This window comes from Podarcis pityusensis (genome assembly GCF_964106645.2).
Source record: "Podarcis pityusensis genome assembly, chromosome: 8".
NCBI lineage: Eukaryota > Metazoa > Chordata > Lepidosauria > Squamata > Lacertidae > Podarcis > Podarcis pityusensis.
The window spans coordinates 52230440-52252379 of record NC_138033.1 but is presented as its reverse complement, the minus strand read 5'-3'; the positions used below and the strand labels follow the sequence as shown (position 1 = coordinate 52252379).

At 42.7% G+C, this 21940-nt stretch overlaps 1 protein-coding gene across 1 annotated transcript in view; it reads left to right on the top strand.

Moving 5' to 3' along the window:
- The window catches only part of CRISPLD2 (cysteine rich secretory protein LCCL domain containing 2), a 45592-nt gene extending 37743 nt beyond the window's left edge, over positions 1-7849 (top strand). The window contains exons 14-15 of the mRNA XM_081015342.1: positions 2226-2359; positions 5158-7849. Coding sequence (XP_080871468.1) covers positions 2226-2359; positions 5158-5212 — 189 coding nt within the window. The 3' untranslated portion in view covers positions 5213-7849. The remainder of the gene's footprint in view (positions 1-2225; positions 2360-5157) is intronic.
- The last annotated feature ends 14091 nt before the right edge of the window (positions 7850-21940 follow it).

The window sequence follows — 21940 nt, the reverse complement described above, 5'->3', positions numbered from 1 at the left end:
TGCAGAGAGCAAGGGATGGTGCTCAGCTGTTTCTAAAACAGACCAAGGGGAAGGGGAAGAAAAAGAAATGAAAACCATATTGAAATACAAGCTTACAACAGCTAAGGGTCGGCAGAATGTAGAGTGGGATCTGATTTGCAACAAGGGTTTCTGATTCCTGGTTGTTTGACAATAGTGACAATGCCAAGGCTCCCCACTCTACTGAACAAGCAGGTTGCTGAAATTAATAACTTTGGGAGGAGCATGGGAACAGGAGCAGATTTATATTCTATTATTCACTCATAAAGTTGATAGTGACTTTAAAGAATAGTAAAATGCAACACAGCGGACAGCAGCTGGAAGGGTGTGGCATTTTGTATTGCCAACAAAGAGAAAATGCAACCCCCCCATAAGATTAAAAAGGAGACATATTTGCATAAAAATTGCATGCAAACTTAGAATTAACAGGCTGCATGCTTGATTGTATGTCTCCCTGCTATGTACAAGGCTGGAACAAAGAAAGTCAAAATCTCTCTGTTCCTTTCTAGTGAACCTATATGCAGCCTTTGTTCAGTAAGATCAGTAAAGTGTTATCAGGATTTCTTTTCTCTCTTGCCTCCATTTCTGTTGGTTAAGTGGTTTTGCTGAAATGGTGCGCACTGGGTTTTTGTTCCTCCCGCAGCACTGTGCCCCAAAAATCATTTTTTCCCTATTCTCCATCAATTTACAAGTAAAGAAGTTATCAAATGCATGGTGTGGATACATTCCAGGCTAGGGATAGAGAGATTGAGATTACAAAGACTTTATTTGCGTAGCCAACAGGCCATAGCATCAAAGGGATAGAGAAATTGAGGCTGCTTGGCCATCGTTTTATATTATAATTGCTGTTTTTTAAGGAAGGGAGGAGATTCCTTCCTGTGCTGGGGCTTATCCTCTTTAAACAGTTTTGCAACTTGGTAGTGAAGATAAGAAACTCTTGCTGGGAGCAAGCGAAAGGCAACACCAGGGGGTGGAAGGGGTGTGCCTTGACCACACCGGAGGTGAATTTCGGAAGGCAGAACAGCCCGGAAATGAAGGCTTTGGAAAGAACTATTGGAAAGGGAGGCTTCTGTAGTGCATAGCTGCAGAATAATAGCCTGTCTGACTTCCTTGAGGACAGGGTGATATATTTTTTTTAATGTCCCGGTTTTAGATGCTTTGTGGCTGCATACTCAGGCAAATTCAAAGCATATCTGCTTCAGCTGTGTTCCTCCACTCTCCTTGACCATATATAGAAGCCCCCAAATCAAGCTGGCAAATGGGATGGGCAGAGCTGCCAGCACAGAGGCAGTGATAAATGTTAAAAGGGATGAAAGAGAACCTGCCTTTTATGGCTTGGGTGGGAGAGAAGGAGGGGAGACCATGATCTCCAGTGTGTGTGTGTGTGTGTGTGTGTGTGTGTGTGTGTGCGCGCGCGCGCGCGCTTTAGCTCTTTGTTCCTCTGTAGCTGCCTATCCACAAATCCTTTTGAATCCAAAGACTGGCTTTCCCTACAGCTTTGGTGTTCCATGCTATTTCCCTCTTTCCCAAATACCGTATTTTTCGCTCTATAAGACGCATCAGACCACAAGAGGCACATAGTTTTTGGAGGAGGAAAACAAGAAAAAAATATTCTGAATCTTAAGAAGCCAGAACAGCAAGAGGGATCACTATGCAGTGAAAGCAGCAATCCCTCTTGCTGTTCTGGCTTCTGGGATAGCTGCGCAGCCTGCACTCACTCCATAAGACGCACACACATTTCCCCTTACTTTTTAGGAGGGAAATCTTCTTATAGAGCAAAAAATACGGTAGCTTTTAAGATGCAGTGATCCATCAATGGCTGTTGCGATTCTCTCAAGTAAGGCTTGACATTTTGGTAAACTTTAATGTGATCTGGAATTAACCTGGTATAAAGGTATACATGGGCCTGTATTTTATTTTATTTTTAAAAATTAATGCTGCTTTTTGAAAGGTGCCGGGGTGGACATTGCTGTCACGGTTGATAATGAGGGACTTGAGGATTAATTTTGGACCAGGATGCTGAGCGCTGGGGCTGGTGTTGAATGCCCTGTGCCCTCACAGGCCTAGCGACAACAAAATGATAACCTGGAACTGTGTTTGTGTGAATAATGTCCCAGCTAATATGCAACATGGGTTGAGTTCCATGCGATGCCTCTGAGCCTCTGGGCCCCTTTGTAAGTGACTGTGGTTGTTCTATGACCTTTCAGAATTCCAGTATCTGCAAGGCTGCTGTGCATGCAGGGGTCATTGGGGACAACGCTGGTGGGTACGTGGACATGATGCCTGTGGAGAAGAAGAAATCCTACAGTGGCTCTTCAAAGAATGGGATCCAATCTGCAAGGTAAGGCAGTCACTCCTCTCCTGATTGGGCTCTTTATGAAATGGTTCTTCTGTTGTCTTCCTTATTCTGCAACCTAAGAACTGAAGGAAAGCCCTGCTGGTCCATCTAACCCAACATCTTACAGTGTCCAGTCAGATGCCTACAGGACATCCACAAACAGGAAACAATAGCAATTCTCACATTTGTTCCACACAATTGCTACTGAGAGAGAGAGAGAGAGAGAGAGAGCGAGAGCATATGAGCATGTGGACTCCATATGGCCACCATGACAAGTAGATCATAGACTGATAGATCATAGATTTGGACCTTGAGGACCATCTAGTCCAAACCCTATGCATTGCAGGAATATGCAGCTGTTCCGTACAGAACATCTTGGCATTATCAGTACCATGCTACCATCTGAGCTATCCAGACTAATAGTCACTGGCAAGACTTTTTCTCTATGAGTTTGTCCTTTCCTCCACATCTGATTTACTGAGCAGCACCACATCTTCTGACAACAAATTCCATAAATCAGTGATTGGCTGTATGACAAAGTATTCAGTAAGGAATTGATTCACAGTATTGTTCTTGAGAGTGATTAAGGGGGATAAAGAAAGGTGGTGTTCAGACATGTTCCATGTTTCCGCTTTGTCTGAGAAGAGAACTAGTAAGAGCAAGTATTTACAGAAATTTGGAGGGATTCATCACCCTGTTCTGATACTTCCTTTTACAATAGTGATGGTCCTTTGGCATGGATAGGAATCATAGGAAGCTGCCTCATGCTCTGAGCATCCGGCTCAGTGTTATATAGTCATACTGCCTGTGTTTCTCCAGGATTTCCAGTGGGATTCTTTCCTAGACTTACCTGGAAACAGCAGGGATTGAACCTGGAACCTTCTGCATGCAAAACATGGCCTTTACCACTGAGCTATGGCCTGTCCCTGGTGATCCTCAGATGTCTGGGGAGAGCATCTTCTTTGCAAGCAGAAGGTCCCAGGTTCAATCCACAGCATCTTCAGCTATGACTGTGAGAGAACCCTGCCCAAAATCCTTGAAAGCAGCTGCCAGTCAGACATCACTGAGCTGGATGGATCAATGGTCTGACTTTGTATGTTCTTATGTTGTTGGACTCTATTCCCATCAGCCTAAGCCAGTGCAACCAATAGGCAAGGGTGACGGGTGTTGTAGTCCAATGTTATCTGAAGAGCCACAAGTTCCCCATCCTTGTTCAATGGAACACAAGTGATGTCCCTTCACACCATTAGAAGAATTTTCCTTCTAGAAAGCATATAACAAGGCAGTTAAACACTGACTGGCTTTTCTAATTGGTTTTGGGTTTTTTACACTGACCCTGTAGGATGCTAAGCACACCTCAGTGAGTTAGTTTGTGGGGAGGCCCCTAAATTTCAGATGACATCAAGCAGCCAGGCATGGTGCCTCATCATTCTTGCCTTAGATCCCATGGGGGTTTCTGGGAAAGTACATCTTGGATAGCTCCCTCCCTGCTCTTCTCAGTCCTGCGTAAGCTTCACTATGTTGCTCCCTCAGGAGGAAAAAGGCTTTTGGGAATATCCCAAGATAGCTCACACTGGGACTTCTGTAAAAGCCAAAACTCTCAGGGCTGTGACTGGTTCCAAGACTGTTGCTTTTTTCTCCCTTTGATGGAAGCGAAAAGGGAGGGCGAGTCAGCAAGGCAACTTTTGAATTCTCTGAGCATGAAGGGAGAATCGTGTCTCTGTGAAGGGAATAAGGGATCTCCTTGCAGCTCTCAGCACACTTAACAAACTACAGTTCCCAGGGTAATTTGGGGGAAGCCATGACTATTAAAGTGGTATAACAGTGTTTTAAATCTATGGTGTGGATGGGACCTCAGTCAGCCAACCATGTTTTTACTGTTTGGAGCCAAGGGTCATTTTCAGTATAAATCATTAAAAAATCCACTGGGGATGTGGATGGGAGGAAGTAGCCTACCTACTAAAGCAAGCAACCCTATACAGTCATACTTCGGGTTACAGACGCTTCAGGTTGCGTGTTTTTGGGTTCCGGATGCACCGAAACCCGGGAGCACTGGAACTGGTTACTTCTGGGTTTTGGTGCTTGCGCATGCGCAGAAGTGCCGAATCGCAACCCGTTCGTGTGCAGACGTGGCGCTGCGGGTTGCGAACGCTGTGGGTTGCAAATGTGCCTCCCGCACGGATCACGTTCGCAACCCGAGCGTCCACTGTAAATAACAAATTTGTCTGCATCAGCCAGCCACCATCTCAATTTTGAAATTGGTTTCAGGGTTTCAAACACTGAATAAAATCCCCATTGCCTTTAAATGAGTTTGAACAGAGGAATTAGCAAAGAAACATTGACTGCTATTCCCCACTGCCAACCTAAAGAGCCAAGCTTTTCAGATGCGGCCTGCTGGGTTTACTTTGAATCTTATCACCTCTCTTGTAGCCATTGGAGAGTCACCTGAGACCCCCCCCCCAGTCTTTTCAGGGTGGGGGAATCCATATAAAGAATTTCCTATTGGCTGTGAGATGGGGGGGGGGAGGACTGGACAAAAGTGTGGAGGATAAATGGATTCTTGGCCATCATAGATAAGACCAGAATATCCCTACTCAGAAGCTGTTCAGAAGACCAGATACTGGAGATATGGTCCCCAGGAGGCTTCCTATGAAGAAAATATGACAGGGTCAGACCTGGTTATCACTTTATGCAACTTTCCAACTATTTAAAACAATCAAAAGAAGATGTAGGGGCTTCCCCCCACTCCTGTAATGGAAAAACTGCTTATGCCTTCCCTTTGTCTTATTTCTTGTTTCCAGCTTAAAGACACAGACAGAAGGAAACGCCTTCCGAATCTTTGCCGTGAAGCAATAAATTTCCAAGAAGCGGAACCCCGTCTTTTGGGAGGAGGAGGAGGCGCTATTCGTAGGTGATGGGAAGCCCACACATGATGGTGGTCGGTCCTGGCATGCAGTACGACGAAGTCCTCTTGGTCAAAACTCTTTCAGGGACGACAAAGACTGCTGCCGGAATCACATTCTGACTTAACTATCCACATCCCATTGGTGTCAGCTCAGTGTCTTATTATTATTATTAATATTACTTTCAAATATTTAGGGTCAGATTTTGAGAGCGGAGTGTTCAACACCTTATTTCCTGGTGCACAGCTTATATTGCTCAAAGACAAGAGTTTTGCACTTCATGGAATGAACTTGCCGCTTAAGGGTGAATGTTAGCTTGAATAACTATGGAGGCCTTGCTATGTGTGTGATAGTTTGTATGTGTGATTGGGTGTGTTGGAGTGCAAGAGACAGACAGAGAGAGAGAATCCAAGTCTATCTGGATTCTTTTCTTGGGTCAACAACAGGTCCATTAAATGCAGTGCTGAAACAATATGTGGTAGACTGTTCTGTGGATAGTGCAAAAGACACACCTAGCTGTCGGAAAAACAAAGCTGCCTTTCAAAAGCGCACCATCTCCGTAAACCGGGAATTTCTCTCAAACAAAGGGGAAAAAATGTGGAATAGCTGGGTTTGCTGGCCAAACAATTGCAGGAAGTTAGGAAGGCTAGGGGTGTTAAAAATAAATCAAGGAACTAGAGCCCCTGTCCAGGCACATTTCAATTGGTAGTACATTAGACAGCATCGTTTTATTTACAATTACCTACAATTTATTTTATTCAGCAGAGCTGGTCATATCTTAATTATGCAGTGATCTCTAGAAGTTGATCTTTATTTTGTTAGAAACTTACAGAGCGTTTGCTTTGCCCCTGTTTTTGTACAGATGTGGGGCTTTATTTTATTATTATTATTATATATATTATGTATGTTGGGGTTAACCACAACATATATATTAGAGAACTAATAGATCTGGTTTGTTTCCTTGTATTCAGTAAGTATATATTTAGATCCCATGCAGATCTCAACTGTCTCCATGATGAATGGAGTTGTAACATTCACCCAGGTATTTCAAGGGTTGGATTTCAATCATTTATCATTCTCACCCCCCTGTTAAAACCTTTTAAAATCCACCCCAATCCACAGCTGGGATCCAAAGAGTTTGCTTTTGTCTGTCTGCTGGGAATTTGGACATAGCAGTTCCTCTAACGTCCAGGCTCTGAGTATCATAGAGAGCTTGAATTTTTATTTTATTTTATTTTAAGGAATTCATTCCAGTTCCAGTTCATTCCCTGCAAAGAGGGACAAATTCCATTCTGATTCAATTAACATATTTATAATAATTCATAATTCCTTCATGTAGTCCCAGGTGCTATTCTTTTCCTCTATCTCTCTAGACATCAGAATTTTAAAAAACTGCTCTGGACAGGTATAAAATAGAAGAAAACAACAAAACACACACACACAGTGCAATGTGGAAAAAAATTAATTCACATTTGGTTCACCTGGAAATTATAGGAACTGCTTTCTGGTGTAGTTCAGAGATAGCTGGATTAATTCAGTGAAGTAGTTCATTCCGAGCACTAATGTGATCACTTATGTAACCAAAATGACACCATCCATATATAACAGAAGTATCAGTGGATCTGGAGGGAACCCCAAAGTCTGCATAGGTTCAATATATCTTTAGGTTAAAAAAAAGTAGAAAAGAGGCAATGAGAGCTGGTCATGCTCATTTGCCATGGAATGCTGACTAAGAGCGGGTGGGTCAGAAAACATGGATGAGGGGAAATGGAATGGAGCAATAGAAATCTTGAACAGTGTCCCACGCCACAACATTTTATTGCAGGACACTCTGAATATTGGTGTCTCATCCTATGCCATATCACATTCTGCCAAAGATTATAATCTGAACATTTACTTTCTATTTATTTAGAGTGAATCTTTACAGGAAGCAATAGTTGTTTCTTTGCTTTTTAAAAAAATAGTGATGCAGATGATTAGATAAGTCAGCGCCTTGGTGAGCTTTGGGATCCTAGACTTCAAGGAATGCTTGTCAGTGGTGGTGCTAAAGTGGTGCTAATTAGGGATAAACAGAATTACATCCCACCCCCATATCTGCCCCAGGAATTGTCCCCCATAAACTGATTTAATATTCCAAAAAGTCTTTTGAACAAAGGAGGGGGGATGTAACGCACAGACATTGTTATTTTATCCAAAATATACCAGTGGGTGCATTCAGATATAGAACAACTGCAACAAAGAATAGCCTTTCCATTCCTGGGTTCATGATTGCCTATTTTGGATGCGTGATCTGAATAGATCTCTTCTCTGTAGGCTGCAAGGGCCTGCAGGGTTGGTTTTTTGTATATTTGCTTTTTTTCTATGAAAAATGATGTATTTTTTACTATTTCCTTTGTAAAAAAAAAAGTTTACTGTAAATGACTTTGTTTTAGCTTTGCATGGTCTTCTCGATGGGTCTAGGATTTCAGACTGATTCTCTAGCACCACAGCAAAGTATCTCTACAGCAAAACAGACTGTTTTCCGGCTGTTTTGGTTTATGACATTTGTGGAAATAAAACTCTTGAGAATTAAATGAGACCATTTAGCACAGAGCTTGTTTGTTTCATATCTTGTCTTGTTGGGTTTGTTTCAAGGCTTTTGCAGAATTGTCACACAGAACAAAATCAACTCATCTTCTTATTTCAGGGGTGTCAGCCCCCAGGTCTGGGGAATGAATTCAGTTCTCCAGACCCCTCAGTCTTGCCCTCAGAACTCTTCCCCAGACCACATCCTTCACTGCCTCTGCTTTGTGCCTTCCTTGAGAGTTTTTGTCATGCTGGAATATGTCCTCTAATTCTAGTGACAACCCTTGCTTGCAGGGTACAGAGGGGAGTGGTAGAAACTAGTTTACAGTATACAGTGGTGCATCGCAAGACGAAAAGAATCCGTTCCGCGAGTCTCTTCGTCTTGCGGGTTTTTTCGTCTTGCGAAGCAAGCCCATTAGCGGATTAGTGCTACAGTATTAGCGGCTTAGCGGGCTTAGTGGATCAGCTGATAAGCGGCTTAACAATAAGCTGATAAGCGGCTTAACGATAAGCTGATAAGCGGCTTAACGATCAGCTGATAAGCGGCTTAACGATCAGCTGATAAGCGGCTTAGCATCAGCTGTTAAGCGGCTTAGCCATCAGCTGATAAGCGGTTTAGCGGCTTGGGAAAAAGGGGGGGGAAAGGAAAAAAACCCCGCAGGAACTCACAAGACATTTTCGTCTTGCGAAGCAAGCACATAGGAAATTCGTTTTGCGAAGCACCTCCAAAACGCAAAACCCTTTCGTCTAGCGGGTTTTCCGTCTTGCGAGGCATTCGTCTTGCGGGGCACCACTGTAAAAGGAACATTTCCATGTGTTGCTCCACCCAATTTTGCCCCTGGCCCCACCCACCACTGGTATGTGCCCCCCCCCAAGTTCACCCAGAATGAAATGCAGCCATCAGGCTGAAAAATAGTTTCTTCTTCCTGACATACAGTATTCTTATCTATTTACTTTTGGGGGGCAACAGGGCATATATACTTGTGATTCAAATTCCAGGAGGGTGTCCTCGCAGTTAAGAAATGAACACACACGCGCATTCAGGCAGGTAGTGAGCTGTAGCAATCTCCTCTTAGAGATACAGAAACATGTAGCATAGCAAGGATGTTTTGGACTAATGGAGCCTGAAGTATCTAGTTGTTTTGCAGCATTGATAAGACTGAGCCACACTGTTTTTGACACTTGTAGCCAGCTTTGCTTTGTCTGGTCAAGCAAGGAATGAATTTCCACTTGTTTTGATCATAAGAGCCCCGGTTCATCTGAAAATTTCATGTAGTCCAACAGGAAACAAAGCTATCCCAGTAAAAATGTATCACCTTAGTTCAGGTGGCTGGGGCTGACTGGCACTGTAGTTCAAAACATTGGATTAGCAAAGGTTTCTCTGGCTGTTTTATTTCCTAGCTGCAGTGTCCTAACATGAACTCCTTATTATATCTGGATCTTCCAGTTTAACAGATTTATAGATTGCCTTGTTTATATCAAGTGGCAAGCTTGCCAACATTTAAAAAAAAAAAAAGTGATTTCAGTAAATAAATGAAGGGTTTTTCTGTGGTCTTTTTTGCAGAATGTAGCATTCAGCTATGGCAGAATTGCTGGCAAAGCTTTTGCTTTGCACCCCTTGCTTTGCTCTGTGATCCATACTTTAAAATTAGCACCAGGGGAAATTCACAGAGAGGTTTGTGCATGCCTGTTCTTAGGGATGTAGTGTTTAGAAATGGGGTCTCCTGCAAAGAGCCAGCAGCCGAAATATAAACAGCAACCCAGGAAGATGGTGCAGGGAAGTGTTCCCTGACTGTGACAGAGAAGGGCTTCCTTCAAGACTCTCAGTGGGCAGGCTGGTCAAAGTTTATAAAAAGAGCATCCTTCAGCAAACATTTGATCCTCAAAGCCAAATATTAGCAATTCATAAATTGAGAATCTAAATATGAGTCATTTTCCCATAACCAGCCATTTGAAAAAGGAATGTTGCATGAAAAAGTAAGAAGAGCCCTGTTTGATTAGGATGAAGGCCCAATTAAGGGAACCTGAACACCATGCATTTAAAGCACTATGATACCATTTTAAAAAGTCATGGCTTCCCTCAAGCAATAAATCCTTGTTCAGGGTGCTGTTAGGAAGGTTGGACTAGATGACGCTTTGGGTCCCTACAACTCTTATGATTCCTTGAGTCTATGAAGTTATATCCCAGAGTTCACTGGGAAGAGGAATTGATTGGTACACCACTCTTGATACATCAACAAAACTTTACACATTTGTGGGATGGGGGAGAGATTTACCACCATTTTCCCTTTCACAAAACTCCACTTTGACTCCTCCCTTTGAAAGCAGTCATAGCAATGAGTTCTGGAGAGTTTTGTATTTAATTTAAACCTGGGAGACACACAAGCCTTTCAGCTCAGAACGCTATGGAGTAGAATGTTCGTAAATCTTTGAGGGCTGGGTTTTTTAATATAGAACATTCAGAGAAGCTGAGCAGGTGACAACCTCTCTCCTTCCAAATTGCAGGCTTTCCCTTAATAGTGTTCTTATTTTGGAAGGTGGATTCTTTCCAGCCGGGAGAGAAAGGGCACTCTGTGATCCACTGTGCAGCTGGTCCCTAGATGCCAGCGCAGGCAGTCAAACGAATGCCAACTTGTACCTCTCACGGCCAACCCATCCCTAGGAAATGGAGGCAAGAGTTCTCCTCTGCCTTATACCAGGTCTGCTATAGGCACTTCCAAGTGAGACGACCTGTTTACTGAGCATTCATCCTCATTTGTCTGCAGAGAGACTAGAAAACATTGGCTATTTGATTCAGTCTCATTTGTTTACAAGGAGGTTAGATCTCACTGGGGCAGGGGGAAACCTCATATTTAAAGGTGACCTATCTAATTATCACTTCCTGAAGCAACATGTAAACTGAAACACGGCCGTTCTTCACAATTCACACTCTTCCATATTTTGCAATGGCATTCTGCAGCCAGAGAAATGCATTTGCTAAGGTAAGCTGTATGTTAGCAAAAGAAGCATACAAAACCGCATTATATTAGAGGAAATAATATATTAGACAAAATACATTTTGCAAATATGTTACATTGTCCAGAAGTGCACACAAATCTGTGTATATTAGGAGGATTTTTTACCAAGATGCTGAAGAAGTTTCATGAGGACTTAAAAAAGAAAAAGCAAGTGGATGTGGAAATGTGGAGAACTGAACTTAAGAGTGGAAAAATGAAAAATGGAGAGAAATTGAAATGAACACATTTGCCCATCCCTACACCAAAGCAAATGCTATTCCAATTCCACCCTTGTCAATGCATTTCCCCATCACTTATTGCTAAAAGTTTGATCATTAGGGAGAAGCAGGTTTGCTGTGCAAGATCTCCTGATCGACTCTAATTGCATGACCTGAATTGCCAACATATGACTGAATCCCACCCCAAAATAGCGATGGTTTGGAAAGAATTTGTGTGTCTGTGTAGCCTAGTGTTGTTCTATTCTGACTGGCAGTAGCTCTCCAGGGGCTCAGGCAGGCGGTCATTCCCATCACCTGGTATCTGATTATTAATTTTTAGAAAGATACGTAAACTCATTATTCAAATTTCTGTCTAAGTTTTGTGAATTATAAAATTGTTGATGGAACACAGGTAAAATCCGCACAACTTTTTCTTAAAGAAAAAACCTAGTAAGATGTAAAATAATAATTAAAACACAAAGAAAACCAGTATATATTTAAAAATGAATGTAGATGACTGTACTATTTATCTGAAATAAGGGGGAACGGGGAATCAGCAGGCATCTAGAACAAGTTGACATGCCTAAGCAAAATTAGCTGTGAGTTCCAAAGCATAAGTGCTGCCACATTGCCACGCCTTACACTTAAAATAGGGTGACCATATATACCGAGGGGTCTCCATATGTCCATGGAGGGTGGTGGGTTGGAGACCGGGGGCAATTTTCAACATAATAGTAAATGGCTGGGATTTTGTCTGTTCCCTGGCAGAAACAGAAGTGCTCTGCGGCGGTCGCTTCCTTGTTGCCTCCTAGATGATGATTTATGAAGTCCGCTCACCACCCCAGCATCCGCCAATGCCAATCCCCCCCCCCAAAAAAGCTCAAGAACTTTTTTGGGAGGAACTGTGTTTGGATCTGTACTTCTTGAAATGTGGCAACCATAACTTAAAGCACATTTAAGCCACAAAGGCTTCTGCCTAGAGAGAACTGTAGTTTATCCCTTTAAGGGCTGCAGTTCCTAGCTTCCTTAACAAATTACAGTTCCTAGGATTCTTCAGCAGAAGCCATGCACTTCAATGCCTTTTGTGGATGCGACCTTCAGTAGGATGGCCTGTTATGGACCATCAAAATGAGGTCAAAAAGAAGACTGTCCAGAAAGTCTGGTTATGAAAGATTGCTGGTTACCAGAAGCCAAGCCCAAATTTCAGAGGGCCTTTCGGCTCAGCTCATAATGAGCTTTGCTTTACCCTCCCCAAACTGAGAAAGGTTATCTATTTTGATTGATCGATTTCTCACATATATAGCCCTCCTTTCTACCCGAAGGAGCCCAGGGTGACATCTCTGTAATAATAATAATAATAATAATAATAATAATAATAATAATACTACAATAAAATTAAAAAGTTCATTTCTCAACCAACCCCAATTCTGAATTTTGATGCCATCAACTAGTTAAGTTATAACTAGGACAATGTTTATTTTATTTCATTTTTTGAAACTCTGCAACAGGATTAGTTTAGGTTTGCTTATGTAATTGTGAGTGTTGTTGTGTGGTCCAAAAGAGAGACAGCCAAGGATGCCAAGGCTCACTGGCATGGAGGAAAAGGCATCTGTTCCTTACCATTACTTTCAGAGAGAAGAATTCTGCTTCATCCATCCTACATTGTTTTGAGCATTCAGGCTGGTGTTCTTTTTCTTTAACCCACACTAGGGTAAGTGGGGATGATTTATTCCTTTAATAATAATAATATTAAAAGAAAAAACAACCCAGGAACATCTCATCACTTTGCTTGGACACGATTCAACTAAATTAACATGAGTGGAATGACTTCCACTTGAGCAATGGGACTTCCCCCCTACTTGTGTGAATGTCCTGTATCTTCCGCAGATCTGTTCCAGATAGTCGGGGGAACCTCTTGGGGGGGGGGTGCAGCAAGGGGCAAGGCAGACAACATTCCATTATCCAATTCCCTCAACCGTTCCTCATAAGGCGTGGTTTCCAAACCCTTGATCATCTTGGTTGCCCTCCTCTGCACATGTTCCAGCTTGTCAACATCCTTCTTAAATTGTGGGGTGCAAAACTGGACAAAGCACTCCAAAAGGGTATTGTATAGTTAGAAAAGGGCAACCAAAATGATGAAGGTGATGGAAGGACTCCCCTGGGGGGAAAGGTTGACATGTTTGGGACTTCTTCGTCTAGAGAAAAGGCAGTGAAGTGATAGAAGTATATAAAAATATGCATGGCATGGGGAAAGAGAAAAGTCTGCCCATCCCCCTTATTACACCAGAACTTGCAGACAACCAATGATGCTGAATGTTGGAAGATTCAGGACAGAGAAAAGAAAGTACTTCTTCACAAAGCACATAGCTAAACTATGGAACTCACTCCCACGTGAGGCATTGATGGCCACCAACTTGGATGGCTTTAAAAGAGGATTGGACAAATTCATGGAGAACAAGGCTATCGATAGCTACCAGCGATGCTTTTGAATACCGGTTACTGGACACCACAGGAGGGGAAAGTGCTCTTGCGCTTGGATCCCACTTGTGGGTTTCCCATGAGGATCTGCTTGGCCATTGTGTGATGCTGAACTAGATGGGGCCTTGGCCTGATCCATGCACCCATGACAGACTAAAATTCCTAAGATTCTTTGGGGGAAGCCATGCCTGTTAAAAGTGGAAACTGCTTTAAATGTATAGTGTGGCTGTAGTCTGCATCACTTTAAGGGTTATATTGCCAGTCCGTGTGATTTCAGCTTCTTCTGTTGCTGTTTCAGATCCCGAAATGGAGGCTATCATTATTGTAACGACCCATCTGTTCCTCTTCCTCCTTTCACCAAAGGCACTTTGCAGGGGCCAGCGCTCTTGGCAGACAGAGAATCAGAAAGGCCACTCTTAATTACATCAGGTTGATTTTGATGTCAGTGCCCATCAGGAAAAGGGTTTGAAGTGAGCTGAGGACAGGCTCTGCTTCTGGCTAAGGAACCGGGCCATGTCTTGGCTTCAAAGTCTCTGGTCCAGATTTCCAGGACCAAAGACTACGAAATCAGGCAGGAGAAATGAGGTGGCAAAGGACTGCAGCATGCAGAAGGTCCCAGGCTCAGTCCTCAACCATGTATGGCTGGGAAAGTCCCTGGAGTTTGGTGGTTGGAACATTAGCTTTGCATGTGGAAGGTCTCAGGTTTAATATCTGGCATCTCCAGGTAGGGATAGGAAGGACCCTTGCCTGTAATCTTGAAGAGCCACTGCCAGTGGTATGAGGCAACGTCTTATGTTCCTACAGCTGTTTATTGATTTATTTTTTAAAAAAGGGATTGCAGAAAGGAAAGCCAGGAAAGACACCAAAGAGCAGGACAAAGGACACATCTGTATGAAACATGCATGTGCTAATTCATAAGCATAGATGCCCATGGTGAAATAGCAAGGCAACCAATGATCCTTGACATTTTGCATGACTGTTAAAGAGTTTTAAGAACACTTTGAATATATGGTGTGGCTGTGACCCAAGACCTGCTGGCTACTATTCAATAACCGACAAGCAGACAAAAGAGAACACCAGAAGGGGGAAAGCTGGGGGGGGGGACCCCAGGTTGTTTAGTATGATAGAGGGAAACAGGTCACCCTCTCCTGAAGACAATAGGCTGTACCCAACATAGCCCTAAGCTAAAGTCTTTGCTTTATACTTGTTGCGCTGATGGGATGTTGACGTGCAAAGCAAACAAAAGTGCACAACCAGATATTGTTGCACTTCAGACTGCATGGCAAGAACAAGCTTTTGCACTACAAGAATCTTACCTAGCAACCTATGTTTGGCTACTACATTTCCCCATGTCACTGGTGCCACCCAGCACTGTCATGTGGCCCCTGGAAGGATTTCCAGACCGGAATGTGGCCCTCTGGCTGGAAAAGGTTTCCCACCCTTGTGTTAAGAGAAAAGAAACTCTGCACGACTTTCCTTTCTTGCTGCCATGGATGCTAATGAAGAGATCTGAATCTTGCACTGAAAGGAGCTGGATCATTTGCATGTTGGGAGAAGTCTGGAAAGGGGCCACCTACCCTTTCTGCGAGCTCTGATAGGTGCTGCTTTCCTGTTTCCATTGGAAGAGGGCGCAGAAATGGCACAGCTTCGCGAGGCAGGACAACAGAACTGAGCAGCATCTGCTTTTTCTTAGCTGTCTCTTTGATCTCCCTGGAGTGCAAAAGGATGCGAGAGGCCAAATCTCAAAGAAGCCAAGAAGCGTCTTTTTCATTCCCCCTTCTCTCCAAACTGATGATGGTGATGGTGATGGTGCTGATAAATATGAAGGGTAATTATTTTCTCATTTTGTTTTTTATGAACCTTTTGCAAATTATATAAACTCCAGGAATCAGCTCTACGGATGCAGCTGTTGGACAGATGTTTCCCTATTAAAGAACAACAACTTCCATTTGTCTTTGGATTATTAGTTTTATAAGGAAAGGGCTGCCATGGCACGTGGCTCTCCTTTTGTTTTAGTCCAGAGGTTCTTAGGTAATGAAGGAAGATCTGCCATACGCATTGCAACCCTGGATTGCCCCTTTTATATGAGGATATTAGCACCGTGCTAAAGAGGGACTGACCTGTCTAGCAGCCTGTCTTCTGACTTGTCACTATTCTGTAGGAGTTGTCTCTGGTTAAATCACTGCCCCCATTTTTCATCCCCCGCTTTTTTGCCTTTTGGAAAAGGGCCATAGCTCAGTGGGGCAGAGTGCTTGGACTGCTGAATTTGCAATGAGTTTTAGATACCAGAAATGGAAAAACAGGGTAGATACCTGTCCTTCAGAGTGAGGGCACTGGTGATCCTACTCACATTGACCTCAGTCTGAACTGAATTTAAGATGCCATTATATTGCCAAGTCTTGTTGGTTACTTAGTGACTTTTTCCACGCCAGTGTGTAACCCTCAAATTCCCAAGGTGTAACAAAATAATGAAACTGGGCTTTCAGGCTTTGGTTTGTAGACAGACAGTACCTCCAAAGTGATAGGGCAAAGCCCACAGTGTTTACACTAATCTCACTGTTATGTGTAGTTTAACAGTTTAGGAAAGTTGCACCAAATACCTGCAAAACCTAATCGTGTATGTATGTAGTTATCTATGTATGTATGTATGTATGTATGTATGTATGTATGTAGTTAGTTAAAAATGACTATTTCCTACATCAGAGACAGTGAAGCCTCAACAGCGCCACCTTCAAAATTGTCTCCAGCCTCCCCCTGCAATTGAGAAAGTGAGTATGTAGTTGTCTCAGGCTATATGTGACTGAGGTTATTTCTCCCTCTTTCATAATACTAGAACCCAATAAGACCATCCAACGAAGCTGAATATTGGAAGATTCAGGACTTCTTCACATAGCACATAAACTATGGAACTTGCTCCCACAAAAGGTAATGATGGCCAGCAACTTAGTTGCCTCTAAAAGAGGATTAGACAAATTCATGGTGAATTAGGCTACCTAACTATTAGCCATGATGGCTCTTCTCTACCTCTACTGTCAGTTGCCTGGTTGCACAAGTGGTGAAGTTCTGCTTGTGGGCATCTGGTTGGCCACTGTGAGAACAGACTGCTCACCTAGATGGACCTTTGGCCTGATCCAGCATGGCCCTTCATACATTCTGTGTATGATTCTGCCTTGAGCCATTTCTCTACACCTCTTTTTCATGAACTTTACTTGTGGCCTGTAATATTCCTGAAAAGATACAGCAAAATGCCTTAGATTTTGGACTTGCAGGGGCAGGAGATCTGTTCCTTTTTCAATTTGTTTAATTCCAGATTTTGCCAGTGCATGCTTAAAATTCTCTTCTTGATTCCTATCCCTTCTGAGTCACCTATGGGGGCAGAAGTGAAGTCATGGAGCAGCTTCAGAAGAGGAAGAGGAGAATATGGTTTGCATTACAAAGAACCTCCTTCCAGTGCTGATTGGCAGCCCTACCTCAATGTGTGCTTTCAATTTCCCCCCTGAAATATGAACCAGGTAATGCTGCCAACACAGACTCTGCCCTCTTAAATGCCTCGCCTATTCTAGCAGTTCAAAATAGTTTGAAGGGCAGTTCTTTCACTGTATTGTAGTGATGGGGAACCTCCAGCCTGCAAGGCCAATTTCAGCCATGGTCAACTTGCCCAATACCTGACAATTAGCTATCAGGCTTTGCAAAGCACTATGCAGTGGTGGGGGAGACGAGTTTCATCTACAGTGTTTTTGGGTTCTGTGCAGCAGGATTGCAAAACTTGGCCAGTGGATCATTGGTGCTTTGCAAACTGTGCCTTTGTCTGTTGGTGTCAAACTATGTGGGCAAAAATGGGCCACCTGACATTATTCTGGTGTCAGGTGATTGTCTAGTTGGCAGTGCTGCCTACTTGTCAAACTTGTCTGTGGAGGTTGAGGGAATGACTACTTCTCCCTACATGGGATTTCCCCAATTTTCTGGGGATCCCAAGAATAATATTTTAATCAAATGGCACAGGAGGAGCAGAAGTACATCAAGGAAACCAAGCAAGGAGGGGTAAAGGATCAAAAACCTTAGTCAGAAGAACCTCAAATAGAGTTAGAAGAATTGCTAAAACCTCTCCCCTAATAAATGCATTTTGGTGTGCAGTTTTGTCTATATACACATTTGTGTAATCCGCTTCCCCTAAAACGATTCAAGTTTGTATGTTATTTTCCCTAAGGCCTGCATTTCCATGCACATTTCCCTCCAATAATCCAACCACATTTTGAGGGGTTGCAAAATCCGGAGAATTACAAATTTCAAAGGATAGCTATGTCTTGGTTCACATATTGCTTTGGAAAAGGCAACAGCACTCAAATTTCTTTCTGCAGCTTGGCACCCAATCAACACTTTCAGAACAGGGGTGGAGTGGGGGGAGAGAATGGTGTTTTGCTTTTAACATGTGTACAAATTTGCCCTTGTGTTTGCCATGCCAACAAGCTGCTCTAGGTCCAAAGTTTGGGCCTCTGAGGGAAAGAGGAGGGATTTTGCCAAGTCATTTTTTTTTTAAAGGAGCACCCACTCATGTAAGCATGCTGGGAAATAACAGTTCCCAAGTCATTTGGAGCTTACATAGAAATATAGGAATCTGCCTTAACCGAGTCATACCACCGTCCCATCTTGCTCAGCATTTTTGACACTGATTGGCAATGGCTGTCCAGGATTTCAGGCAGGATTCTCTCCCAGCCCTATCTGCCAATGAGTGAACCTGGAACCTTCTGCATGCAAAGCAGATGCTCTAGCACTGAGCTATGGTCCCACCCCAAGTGATAATCATCCTAGGGCAATAGTGAAATACACTCATACCTAGGAGTGAATCCCATTGAACTCAATGGGACTTAATTCTGGATAGATATGTATAGGATTGCAATGTGAATTGCACAAAGTTGGATTAAAAATAATTTTAAAAATAGGCTAGTATCCAATTAAGTTGTACTCAGGATATATCTATTGAAATTAATGAACCTATGTTAGTCATGTCCATTAATTTCAATGGGTCTATACTGAATAAAATTTAGCTGGATGCAATCCATGACTGATTCTAAATTGCTATATATATATATTTCTTGTTTGCATACATTATTTTTCTCACACCACCCCCTCATAAATGACATTTTTTTCATGTTTGCATGCTTCCAAAATTGGATGAACTGCTATTTCAACAAATATCACCTTGTTTCAAATAGTACAGGAGTAGAGGACCACTGCACTTTTTAAAGCTTCATTAATTAAAGAGAGGGAGAGGTGTGTGTGTGTTTTTTTTTTTTTTTTTTTGTTCTGCCTGGTCCTTGTTGTCCTCTAGAAATATACCCACAAAATATTTTTTGCACACTTGACAAAGCGTGAAATGGCATGCAAGGTTACAGACTCTTTGGCAGTCTTTTACTTGCTTTTGGAAAATATTTGAAATTTCTCTCTCCCTAGTTCTCTCCCCTTCCCCGATTAAACTAGGGGGAAAGCCCCTCCTGAATGAGTCATGTCAAGCTTGGTTGGTTACCTCAGTCAAAAAGGTAGCGTCCTGACTACAGGTTTATTTTGGAGGGCCTCTTAACTGTTTTGTGGGATTGTTTTTGGCAGTAAAGAATTCAGCAAGACTATTTCAGTCACAGCCACTCTGCAATCCTGAATAACCCAGCTGTATTTAGTGGGGTAGAGTGCTGAACTCTGATGTAAGAGGGTGGCATTGACATTGTATGGATGAAAAGAATTGTAATATTTTCCAGCAGCAGTGCAATCCCAGTCACCCCTTTCTTCTCTGGAGCTCAGGTCTGGGAAAACAACAGCAAAAGAAAACAAACTTTTGCAAGTTTGAAGCAAATGCATTGCGGTGAGGGGGCAGGTGTGATGCTAGGTTATTGCCTCTTTTGCAATGATGTCATGAAGAAACCTTCTCCAATCCATGAAGCAGTTTTGTATCTTTAAAAAGGGGCTCTTTGCCAAAAACAGGGTTTGCAAGCACCACTCATCGCTTGATTACTGCCGCCTCCAAAGCCCTGTGTCCTTGCCTGCCTGGTTTGATTTCATGCTGTTAGGCCTATGTAATCCCATTGAAATCTTATCTTGCAATGGTACAAGTCAACTTTGGCATAGATCAGCCGTTTAGTATGCTTTGAGGTAGGGATGGGGAGAAATTTGGTTTGCATTTTTTTGACCTAATTTGCATTTCCTGAAACAAAAAACAAGCCAAAATGCAGCCATCCTTTGAAATTGGCACTTCCCTGAATTTTGCGGTGCGGTTCCTTGACCCGAAAGAACATGATGGGAAAGTGTGCATAAAAATGCATATGATGGTGAAAACAAATGCATTATATTAGGGGAGATGGTTTGCAAAAGAAATAGGAAAAATGCACTCTATGGTGTATTTTTATAAGGTCTTTATTCTTCTTCCACCCCAATGAAGAAATGTAGCAAACTAAAATGAAAATTGGAAAAATGAGAAATGGTCTGCATTGACATTCTTGGCGAAGTCTCATTCTCGGAGGCTGCTCTATCTTCCTTATGCAAGCTATCTTTCCAGAGCCCTGTATTCCTTAAGTTGTTTTGTGCCCTTTTGCAGATGCCAGTGGAACTGTAAGATTTAGGGATTTCCTTTGCAATAGTTCAGAAGACCTGCTTTTCTAAGCAACTTCTTGTAGCACCTGTTGGCTTTTGCTGCATTGCTCATCTGAGACTGGGACCATCTTGCTCTGACCAACACACCCCAAGGCAGTTAGATGATTCATATCATCAAACTGGGATTAAATTAAGCTGGACAAACAGGTGTTCTGGTCTCCAGGGGTCAAAAGCATTGCTTGCAGCCTGACATATTGCAGGCACATATTTCATTTCATTTCATTTATTGGTGTTTCTTTTTTTAATTGTTACTTGCTCTCCATAGTCACAGGCAATCCCAGAACAGGGTACAAAACTTACACTGAAACAATACAATAGACATAACAGTAAAAAGTACATATCAAGCTACAGTGTGCTTTCCTGTGCTCAAAGGAGACATGACCTTGCATCCTTTGATGTGCCATATCAGAGTAGTCCTTTGTCTGTCATAAGACCCTGTCAAGATGCAACAGAGCTCATGGTTATTTGTGCTCAATAAGCAAAATTTATTCTTTATTTATAGTTTATGTTTATGTTCCACCTTTCATCTTACTGGATCCCCAAGGCAGCCTTGGTTCAATGTCAGGGCTGTGTTGAGTTCAAGATGGCTTTGATTCCTTGGGATCTAAACACGGTTTCACCATGCATTGGATTTTTCTCCCTCCCTCATATATTTTTTTGTTTCATTTAGGTGTCCCATTTTTAAATCCAGGAGCTGGTCTTCCAGATACTCTTCTTAAGCGTAAGAGCATAAGAAAAGCCTCCTGAATCAGGCCAGGGACCCATCTAGTCCAGCATCTTGTTCTCACAGTGGTCAAAGAGATGCCTATGAGAAGCCAGGAAGCAGGATTTGAGCACAAGAGCCCTCTCCCCTCCTGCACTTTTCAGCAACTGATATTCAGAAGCATTAATGCCTCCAATCATGGAGGTAGAGTATGGCCATCACAGCTACTAGTCAATGACAGCCTTCTGCTCCCTGAATATGTCCAATCCTCTTTTAAAGTCATCTAAGTTGGTCGCCATCACTGCCTCTTGTGGGAGCGAGTTCCATAGTTTAACCATGAGTGAAGAAGTACATTTTTTTATCTGTGCTGAATCCTCCAACATTCAGCTTCACTGGAAGTCTGTGAGTTCTAGTGTTAGGAGAAAAGGAGACACCCCTCCGTTCTCCACCCACTTTCTCAGGTTCTTGGATATCTCAAAACAAAAGAAGATTATGATTTACTCCCAGGTCAAAGTTGTGCTTGAACAAAGAAGGAAGCACATCAATGTTTCCCTTCATTTAACATTTTAGGAACTGCCAAAGAAGATAAAACGCGCTGGTATCAATTGTATAGCTACCATAATGCTGAAGACTGACTTTTTGCATGATGGTGACTTTCTTGTGTTAATGGACTTCTAAATGAAGGAAGGAATGAATGCCATCAATGCATTTCATAAAGATACTTAAAGCAAGGTTAAGGAACCCTTCTCAACCTGAGGGCCACTTTTCCTTCTGGGCAATATTCTGGGGGCCGTAGGCCAGTGTTGGGCAGGGCCAGAGGCAATTAGTATGGATTTTTCTTTTGCATAATAGGCTAGTTTCTGCACACGCCCTTCTCTAAACTCCACCCAGACAAGTAAGAAGCAGTATCAGAGTTCCAAGGAAACACACCAGCTGGAACAAAACATTCAAGGAGGGTGCAATCAGGGCAGGTGAGGTATGCGGCCTAGGAAGAGTCCCACAGGCCAGATACAAGGTTTTTGAGGGCCCAATTCACCCCCCAGGCATCAAGGAAAAGAAAGAGGCATAACACACAACAGAGG